We start from the raw sequence: 10,670 nt of genomic DNA on the forward strand, positions 1-10,670 counted from the left end.
TTAGCCATAAGTCTCAGACAGGCCATAGGACAATTTGTTTCTTGCTTGTTTGCTGTAGAATTTAAACCAACAGAGCAGCACCAAACACACTTTGAAATGTTTTGATAGAGGCCATGGGGGGGGGGGGGGGGGGGAATGTATGTAGGCTATTTCAAGATTTTTTATTTTTATTAAGCTATACTAAAGAAGGTCTTAATATAGGTCTCTAGCCTAATACCAGCCCCTCACCCATCCTGTAGGCTTACTGCACTTATCTCCTTGGCAACTGATGACCATCTGTGGCAGTCGCTCGAATGTTGTGCGTGAATGAGTGTGCGTGTATTCTGTGTGTGCGTAGCGTGCTGCTCCTTTAAGAACCGGGAAATGCAGCGTATTCGTTACCAGGACGACAAGTAACGACAAAAATCTGCGGTGTGTCTGTTTGCAGCAGCAGAGAGGGAGTATCCTGAACTCAGAGCAGCGGGGAATTGAGACTCACTTTCACGCATAACAACAGAGTGTGTGCAGCAGTGCAGCAGGTTTCATTCACTACACGGAGTTAAGAATGATGCTACTTGACCGACAGTGATTGACTGAAACGCCAAGAAACGCGACGTCAGACAGGAAGAGCAGTTGCCAGGTAGGCTATGTGAGCTCCAGAAAGCATCGACTTTTGCTTCCATTCATATTTTAGTTTTTACTGTGTGGAAATGATCATTCAGTTTAATTCTGCAGCTCCGATCTGACTTGCCACCAACCAGTTTGCCCCTTTTTACAGCTGTTTTCCTGACATTCAACTCAGGAACAATCAAATAGTATACGGTGGTGATGCTCTCTGCATGAACATAAGAACCAACTATTTAAAAAATGAGCAAAAAATATGAATCAACAAACGTTTCCGAAGTGGAGGACAACATTTCGGTGAAGTATGAAATCAAGAAGAGACTTGGAAAAGGGGTGAGTGAATTATTATTATTTATTTTTTTATTTTATCTTGGTAAAGTTTACTTTGGCTACCTACCCCAAGTTAATATTAGACCACTGGTATAGGCCTAGACTATTAAGCTATAATGGTTATAGCTACGTATAATACACTTTGAGAGCAGTTTCAGTGTAGAGCCAATATATTCAAGACAAACATCCTTCTCTACCTGTAGGCTACACATTAATGTTAACCACGTCTTTAAGCCCACTCTGTACTTTAGCCTTTAGAGGAATTCCTGAAATGACACAGACTTAAGGTTCTCAGTGAACACCAGTGTTGCAAGAAATGGGTTTATTTACTTTGGCAGGACCAACTAACTCTGTCTTTTGCGGATCAGCTGATGTGTGTGTGAGGACACTTGTTCCCTTTGGAGTCCAACCCCTTTGGTTTCCTCTCTACCATGGTACTGGTAACCACATGACTAAATGCAGCCTGCTTTCTTTCCATGCACTGTCCTCGGAGACTCACAAATTGCAGCTTTAAGTGGCCAGGTAGTAACTGCCACGTACCACACGTCATATAAGCTAACCAGCCATACCTAAGGCCAGCAGTGACTCAAGTTACACAGCCGTTCAACCTGTTTACAGTCGACTGGTGTTGAAGGGGTATCCTGTGTACAGATGCTTCCGAGAGTCAAACATTAGTGAGCAGCTCCTTTGCTAATTGGCTTTTAGTGAGTCATGAAGAGATTTTTTTGTAAAATCCTAACTTCACCAAACTTCCCCTATCCATCCCCATCTCTTCTCTGATCCATTGCGGCCGTCCACTGTCTGACACTCACTGTCTCACCCTTCACGGCTGTGGCTACCATTGAGGACACAGAGGTCATGTCCTTATAAAAAGAAAATCTAGAAACATGGAGATCAGACCAACAGTTTACCTCAAAGTTACACGTATTCTTTTAAAAGCGCACACTGATACAACATAACTCAGTGTTCCTTAAAATGTGACATATGGTAAGCAAAGAAAAATTAAGAGATCATAAGAAAATTAACTCCACTGTTCATAGCAGTGTAGAGCATGGGCATATACTGTAGATCATCATGTAGAGAAACTCTTGGACATACAGGTGTTTTAAAATACATTTTATAATCATCTAATTGGCTCGATACAGCATATAAGGCGTGGAGAAGAGGTGATGGGATTTTTCGTTACCATTGTTTTGAATCTCTCTCAGGCTTACGGCATTGTGTGGAAAGCAGTGGACCGACAGACGGGAGAGATTGTGGCCGTGAAGAAGATCTTTGACGCCTTCAGGAACAGGACAGATGCCCAGGTGCATGCTTGAACTGACAGCGAAGCAAAGCTGTGGTCAAAACCTGTTAACTTTTTTCATATCGTCATATATCTACTATCTAGCGCCTAATGGCTCCCAATCTTTTTGGCCTGTAACCCACTAATCTAAAATGTTTCAATAGAAAGACTGCATGTTGCTTCTACGTTCCATAACCTAACCGTGATTCTCTCTTGTTTTCCAGCGGACGTTCAGGGAAATCATGTTCCTACAGGTACAGTGACAATAACAATTGCGTTTGCTCTATCATGCAATTACCACTTCCTCAGTTAGATTTTTTTTATCCAATCATGCTTGAAAACATTTAGAAAAACTTCAGTTTGTAAAAAAAAAAAGGCCAACTAACTATGATCATATTCTCTTAGTTTACTTTGTATGTTGTCAGTCCAACTACCTACATTTATTCCCTTACTTTCTCTCTTAGTTCAGGCTCTTAATTAATAGGTTAAATGTATACAAAATAAGTTGCATTTGATCTTTTCATGAATCTACCAAACATGATCTCCTCATGATCTACCAAACATAATACACTATTTCCACCATGCCTATTTCCTGCTCTCACAGTCACAGTACTGTTGACTTTTCCTTTACTGTTTCGTCCTATTTAATTGCTTTATGGGTTCAAACATGTTAGGAAGAAATACTGGTGTTGCAGCTGTTCAGTTTATCAAGTGAAAACTATTGAGCAATGTAAACAACTGTTGGTAAAAACACTGTGGCATAAACTAATCCATTGATAACGTCTGCCATAACGCTTTAAATAATGTCCAGTATGGTGAAAATGGCATGAAGAATGATACAGAAGGATACACTCAGTCTGCAGTGTGTATCTTAAGGTGTTGGTGCTTTGGCTACATATTCAAAAGTGTCAAAATATCAAAACTGGGGTTTTGTTTTTTCTAAATAGTGTTGTCTTTCCACTTCAACTTTCATCATATCTAGAAGAATATTTGGTTGTGAATGCAAGTACTGCACACATAACGATGTACCTGTCTCACTGTGCTCTGTATCCTTGTATAACATTCCCTCTTTATCTGCTGACCTACATTCATGCGACCTTGTGGAACTCTAAAGTTGTAATTAAGGGGGTTTACTGTGCCGTTATATAACCCCTGTTGAAACTTTCCCTTGTTGTTTACACAACGTCGACACAGTACCTGCAGGTTTTTTACGGGTCAAGTGGCCGCCACAGTGGACTGCCTGTGTGTGTGTGTGTGTGTGTGTGTGTGTGTGTGTGTGTGTGTGTGTGTGTGTGTGTGTGTGTGAGTGTGTGTGTGTGTGTGTGTGTTTCTGTTGTTTCTGTTGTTTCTTTTACTAAAATACATCTCCATTCTGTGTGCAGGAGTTTGGAGATCATCCCAACATTGTCAAACTTCTAAATGTGATCAGAGCGCAAAATGACAAAGACATTTACCTCGTCTTTGAATATATGGGTGAGTGTGTGTGAGTGTGTGTGTGTGTGTGTGTGTGTGTGTGTGTGTGTGTGTGTGTGTGTGTGTGTGTGTGTGTGTGTGTGTGTGTGTGTGTGTGTGTGTGTGTGTGTGTGTGTGTGTGTGTGTGTGTGTGTGTGTGTGTGTGTGTGTGTGTGTGTGTGTGTGTGTGTGTGTGTGTGTGTGTGTGTGTGTGTGTGTGTGTGTGTGTGTGTGTGTGTGTGTGTGTGTGTGTGTGTGTGTGTGTGTGTGTGTGTGTGTGTGTGTGTGTGTGTGTGTGTGTGTGTGTACAATGGCTTCTGCTTCACTTGGCTGGCTGCACTGTCTTACTGCTGAGTCCACACTTTGGCCTTCCCCTCTCTGCAGTCTATCCAGGACTGCACACCAGCATCCCACCACAGACCTCTACTGTTTCTCTCTTGCATTTCATTTTTGGGGATGCTGCTTGATTGCGATCAGTGTTTATGTGATTGTAGAAGAGCCTGTGTTCAGCAAATCAATGCCAAAACCAGGGTTGATAATCACCTTGAGTGTACTCGAGGATGAATTTCAATCCAATCATTGATTGATGTCCCTGTAATGGTGGTATTGTCATCCATTTTATTTATTTATTATTTTTGCTTTGTTGTGTACCAGATACTGACCTGCATGCAGTAATAAAGAAAGGCACCCTGCTGAAGGACATCCACAAACGTTATGTGATGTACCAGCTCCTCAAAGCTATGAAATACCTACATTCGGGAAATGTTATCCACAGGGACAAAAAGGTACGCCAGGTGGAGAACATTCACAGTTAGCGTTGAAGTCATTTACATGGATGGTAATATGAAAACTATTTAAACATAATACAAAATGTGCCCTGGTTTGGGTATTAGAAAATCTAAGCCATTGTGTCCAAAATACTGTGTTTATGTAACCACATTCAGTAACACTGATGCAAGTCTGCAGGAGATATGAATTTCTTCACTTTTCCTCTCCTATTTATTTCTGTTGAAACACCTCTTATGACTCATTGTGCAATTTCTGTTTTCAATTTCTGTTTTCATAGCAATAGCCCAGTTTGACCTCTCTGCAGATATTTGAAAATCAAACTAATATTGTCCTTATGTGAGAAATGTTTCTCTTGCATGTGTTTCCCACAGCCGTCCAATGTGCTGCTGGACACCGACTGTGTGGTCAAGGTGTGTGATTTCGGCTTGGCCAGATCGCTCAACCAGATCCAAGAGGACAGCGGGAATCCGGCCCTAACGGAGTATGTGGCGACGCGGTGGTACCGAGCCCCCGAGATCCTGCTTGGATCCACCAGGTATCAGCTGTGTTGTCAGTTCCTGTGACATGTATTCTGCCTGCGAGAGGCATTTTTTAAATAAAGTGTCAGACTGTTTCTTTGGAAAATAAATGACATAGTAGGTATGAGTGTACAGGACTGTAAAGGTAGTGCATCTTGTCTTAAGGTACACTAAAGGCGTGGATATGTGGAGCCTCGGCTGCATCCTCGGGGAGATGCTGCTGGGAAAAGCGCTGTTCCCTGGTACATCCACCATAAACCAAATAGAGAAGATCATGAGCGCTATACCACACCCCAGCCCAGAAGGTTATTCAAGATCTCGCACTTTATTTTTAGTTATAGGAAGCATTCATTACTATGACATAATTACATACTATTTCATTTTTCAGATGTTCTCGCAATCAAGTCCGAATATGGATCCTCTGTCATTCAGAGGATGTTACTAAAGTAAGAAAATATTTTCTTCTGTATTACTTATTTTATGAAAACTATACACACAGTACCATAGACGGGACATGTTATCATCATCCCTACACACATTCCACTAACTCACCTTCTCCTTATTTTTTGTTGTATTTAAGGGGCAACTCCGCTTATTTTACAAAACAAAGTGTGTTCACAGGTTATAAGGAGTTCTACTGAACATGTAGAAAATAGTTGTATAAAGCCTTTCGTGTCTACAGGGCGCGGTGTAGAATCTGATCAACTTCCTCAAGTAATGTCACTGGAGTCAGTTTATCAAAAACGTTTACCAGACTTCTTTATCTTTCTCCTCCTCTCTGCTTGAGGCTACTTAAGCCGTTACTATCTTAAAAAACTGTCTGTGATCAAGTTGCATTGTTAGTAATGTGAGCGCAAGGATTTGACAAGGTGACAAATGCATGGGGGAAAAAAGATTATATCTGCTTCTGCTGCATCTGCTTTGTTCCTTGTGAACTTACTCTTCCCTCCTTTGCCAGACCACAAGTGCCTTTGGAGGATATTCTCCATCCTTCTGTGCCTCCGGATGCTCTGGACCTGTTGAGACGATTGCTAGTTTTCAACCCAGACAAGCGGCTGACGGCAGAGCAAGCCCTCCAACACCCATATGTAGCCAAGTATGAAAGATCAAGAATTCAGACTGGTTCATCAAAAGTTGTGTTTAGCCTTTCCTTTAGCATGATTATTTTAGATATAATTTTCATCTGCTTTGTTGAACAAATAAAATCAATAATTTCTTCAGTATGCTTCACTGCCTGTGCTAGACTGAAATTAGAGAGATCAATATTTGTATCATTATGTCAGCTGTAAAGTGGTACTACCATAAACTGCTATGATTTATACATAAATGTGTTCATTCTCCCTGGAGGTTTCATAGTCCAGCCAAGGAGCCAGCTCTTAACTATGATGTAGTGCTGGCGGTGGATGACGATGTACAACTATCTGTGGTTCAGTACCGCAACAAACTTTACGAGGTACAGAATGAGCCATAATGTTTACACAGTAGACCATACAACATAGAAATGTATTGAAAAAGTAAAATGTTTTCCTACTCAATCTGACTGATTAAGCCTAAATTTCCTCTTCTTTACCTGTAGATGATGCTGGAGAAGAGAACTAATCAGGGGATGCTAAGGCTGATCCAGCCAAAGGATGGAGGCTGTATCGGTAGCGGCGACAAACCTGATTTGAAGGAGAAAGCAGAGAAGGGCCCGGCGGCCGCAAATGGCAATGGGGACGGCGACCACGAGGGTAAAACACAACAAGAAAAGACGGACGAATCAAACCACGCGCATTCACACACAGCTGTCACCAAACCCAGGTCTGTGAGTGTGTCAATCCCGGCTGCTGTGGAGAAGATGTGTCCATTAGCTAGCCCTGGCTTGGGAAATCTCACCTATAACCCCATCACACATGCTCCAAGTATGTCTGAATTTATATTTTGCAGGTTCCACATAGGCCTGGTTATCATCCAACTTTTATCGTGCCAATTTATGTTCGTAGCACAGAGTAAACAACCTCAAACTGTCTGTTCAGATTCCCAGCTTTAGGACTGTATTTTAATCAGGTAAAGTTCTTGAAGGAGCGCTTGTTGTTTTATACATTTTATATTTCTCAAAATAAGGTATCAAAATAATGTTTTATTGGTATTGGTAAAGAGACTCAGGTATTATCATAATGTTTAAACAATGAATTTGAATTTGATGCCTTCAGATTACTATATAAACAATACTGATCCATATGTTTTACATAAAACCACCAAACATACAGTATACACAATCCCTCAGGGGAGGAAAAACAAACAATAATTTTTTCCCATCAGACGGTTTTGTTCGGAGTCCCGCAGGTCTTCCTCATTACTACCACTCCACTGCAGCAAGCAGAAGACTCTTGGAAGAGACCAGTAATGGAAGTGCTACCACATCACCAACAGAGGGCACCAACGCTAATGTAGTAAGATACAGGCCCTCAGTTCACTTTCTATTTACTTTTGTTTTCTTTGCTGGGTTGTAATATTTGTTTAAGCTTTTATTGTTGGCTCCTTGAATTCTCACCTGCTCATGATCTTTCTGTGGCTCACTCTGTATTTTGTTACATCGCTACCCTCACTAGTCCATGGAACAGATTCTCCAGCGTGGTCGCTCAGCCCCCGTGACCCACAGCCGTTCCTTCTCCTTGACCCTAAACCAAACACAGCACAACCCTCTGGCTCGCAAAGATGACTCGACCCTTTCCTCTGGGCTATATGTCACATCTGCACGCCTGGTCAGTCCACCGAGCCTCAGGACATGTAAAACTGTGACTGAATGCATGGATTCAATTTCAGACTATTGACATGCTTGATGAAATATTGATTAAAAAATTAGAATGCAAGAGAACATATGGATATTTTAAAGCTTACTGGCTCTACTAACTTTCCCGTTCTTGCCATGCAGAACCAGCGCTCCAGTTCACAGGGTCATGATGCTCGGCCAGCGACGCGCTTCAGCAAGAAAGTATTCCAGAGTAACTGTAATGTGGCAGCATCAGGCGACCCTCGAGCCAAACTGGGCAGCTATTCCCAAGCCTACGGTACCATCAACAAGACTGAACTGGACAATCTGCTTCGAAGCCGCCCTTTATAACCAGTAACTGCTGTCATGCTGGTGGTTCCTTTTTGTGTGTGTGTGTGTGTGTGTGTGTGTGTGGGGTGGGACTATGGACCCATGAATGTAATTTTTTTTTTCTGCTCTAGGGGCCTACACATGGTACAACTTGCCATGAATGTTCATGTTGATCTACAATGTATGTAACTAATGACATACAGGCTTAATGGTTTATGTACATGAAGCCAGTTGGTTCCAGATTAACTGTAAAATATGCAAATAGGGGTTATAATTAATTGTACAATGATGTGTGTATATACAGAAGCAATTAAAAAAAAGATTGATGTTTTTTAACCCAGTTTATGTTACGGTGTGGCAGACAGGCAGGCAAGCAGGACCCAAACGCAAGACGTCGTAGCAAAATAATAATTTATTAAGCTCAAAACAGTCAACAAAAGAAAGGCCAATAGGCAAAAAAGGTCCAGGACCAGGAGCACAAGGAAACACAACTACGCAGGGAACACAAAGGACAAGGACTCACCGACACTGACAAGAAACCAACCATAATGCACAGACAAGGAACACAAGGAGCATATACAGGTCCTTCTCATATAATTAGCATATTGTGATAAAGTTGATTATTTTCCATAATGTAATGATAATAATTGAACTTTCATATATTTTAGATTCATTGCACACCAACTGAAATATTTCAGGTCTTTTGTTGTTTTAATACTGATGATTTTGGCATACAGCTCATGAAAACCCCAAATTCATATCTCAAAAAATTAGCATATCATGAAAAGGTACTCTAAAGGAGCTCTTAACCTAATCATCTGAATCAACTAATTAACTCTAAACACCTGCAAAAGATTCCTGAGGCTTTTAAAAACTCCCAGCCTGGTTCATTACTCAAAACCGCAATCATGGGTAAGACTGCCGACCTGACTGCTGTCCAAAAGGCCATCATTGACACCCTCAAGCAAGAGGGTAAGACACAGAAAGAAATTTCTGAGCGAATAGGCTGTTCCCAGAGTGCTGTATCAAGGCACCTCAGTGGGAAGTCTGTGGGAAGGAAAAAGTGTGGCAGAAAACGCTGCACAACCAGAAGAGGTGACCGGACCCTGAGGAGGATTGTGGAGAAGGGCCGATTCCAGACCTTGAGGGACCTGCGGAAGCAGTGGACTGAGTCTGGAGTAGAAACATCCAGAGCCACCGTGCACAGGCGTGTGCAGGAAATGGGCTACAGGTGCCGCATTCCCCAGGTCAAGCCACTTTTGAACCAGAAACAGCGGCAGAAGCGCCTGACCTGGGCTACAGAGAAGCAGCACTGGACTGTTGCTCAGTGCTCAAAGTACTTTTTTCAGCTGCTTGTGTTGGTCCACTGTGTTTTATCAAAGGCAGGGTCAATGCAGCTAGCTATCAGGAGTTTTTGGAGCACTTCATGCTTCCATCTGCTGAAAAGCTTTATGGAGATGAAGATTTCATTTTTCAACAAGACCTGGCACCTGCTCACAGTGCCAAAACCACTGGTAAATGGTTTACTGACCATGGTATTACTGTGCTCAATTGGCCTGCCAACTCTCCTGACCTAAACCCCATAGAGAATCTGTGGGATATTGTGAAGAGGAAGTTGAGAGACACCAGACCCAATGCTGTGGATGAACTTAAGGCCGCTATCGAAGCATCCTGGGCCTCCATAACACCTCAGCAGTGCCACAGGCTGATTGCCTCCATGCCACGCCGCATTGAAGCAGTCATTTCTGCGAAAGGACTCCCGACCAAGTATTGAGTGCATAACTGAACATAATTATTTGAAGGTTGACTTTTTTGTATTAAAAACACTTTTCTTTTATTGGTCGGATGAAATATGTTAATTTTTTGAGATAGGGATTTTTGGTTTTTCTTTACTTTTTTTGCCAAAATCATCAATATTAAAACAATAAAAGGCTTGAACTACTTCAGTTGTGTGTAATGAATCTAAAATATATGAAAGTCTAATGTTTATCAGTACATTACAGAAAATATTGAACTTTATCACAATATGCTAATTATATGAGAAGGACCTGTATACTAGACACAGGTGTAACACATTAGGGGAGGGAGCATTAATCAAACGGGAGGGAAACTTGAAAGGACATGGGGAGGAACAAGACAGACATACCTAAATAAAACAGGAAACACTAAAACAAGACAGGACAAAGACAGACCATGACAGTTTATGGATGATGTGGGAATGCATTCACAATCCTTTTTAAGTAAAAGAGCAAAAAATATGATATTAGGATGAGTATATAGGATGAGAAAAATGGCACCTGATAGGCCTACTGTATATTGAATATTTTCAGATCGGTCATGCTGATGCAATACTGTGTAAGTAGTACTATTTGAGTATGTTGAGTTGGAGCTAGTGTATCTATTCCAGAGATTCCCAGCCTAGGGGTCATCCCCCTCAGTGTATCACAAGATAAAACTGAGGGATCATGAGATGATGAATGGTACATGAAATACATTTTGCAACCAAATTTGTGTTCATATTTAGAACTGTTCTCTAGTCCTTTTTTTTACTTGAAATATTAGCTTTTTGTTTTATTTTGCCATATTGGGCCTCAAACAATAATTTAAAATT

At 41.5% G+C, this 10,670-nt stretch overlaps 1 protein-coding gene across 1 annotated transcript; it reads left to right on the plus strand.

Moving 5' to 3' along the window:
* The first annotated feature begins 539 nt into the window (after positions 1-539).
* mapk15 (mitogen-activated protein kinase 15) lies at positions 540-8,338 on the plus strand. Its single transcript, XM_080046040.1, has 15 exons — positions 540-619; positions 758-936; positions 2,142-2,240; positions 2,443-2,472; positions 3,601-3,691; positions 4,325-4,455; positions 4,831-4,994; positions 5,143-5,282; positions 5,366-5,423; positions 5,936-6,073; positions 6,325-6,430; positions 6,554-6,878; positions 7,279-7,409; positions 7,569-7,721; positions 7,892-8,338. The coding sequence occupies exons 2-15, from the start codon at positions 847-849 to the stop codon at positions 8,078-8,080; spliced, it is 1,845 nt and encodes a 614-aa protein (XP_079902166.1). The 5' UTR covers positions 540-619; positions 758-846; the 3' UTR covers positions 8,081-8,338.
* Positions 8,339-10,670: the final 2,332 nt, after the last annotated feature.

The sequence above is a fragment of the Ammodytes marinus genome (assembly GCF_949987685.1).
Source record: "Ammodytes marinus genome assembly, chromosome: 17".
Lineage (NCBI taxonomy): Eukaryota > Metazoa > Chordata > Actinopteri > Uranoscopiformes > Ammodytidae > Ammodytes > Ammodytes marinus.

What these genes read in the sequence shown, in the direction of transcription:
- mapk15 (XM_080046040.1), top strand. Translation starts at nt 847, where the DNA reads ATGAGCAAAAAATATGAATCAACAAACGTTTCCGAAGTGGAGGACAAC. An exon ending in GGAACAGGACAGATGCCCAG is followed by an intron (nt 2,241 to 2,442) that starts GTGCATGCTTGA and finishes CTTGTTTTCCAG; the next exon opens with CGGACGTTCAGGGAAATCAT. An exon ending in GGGAAATCATGTTCCTACAG is followed by an intron (nt 2,473 to 3,600) that starts GTACAGTGACAA and finishes TTCTGTGTGCAG; the next exon opens with GAGTTTGGAGATCATCCCAA.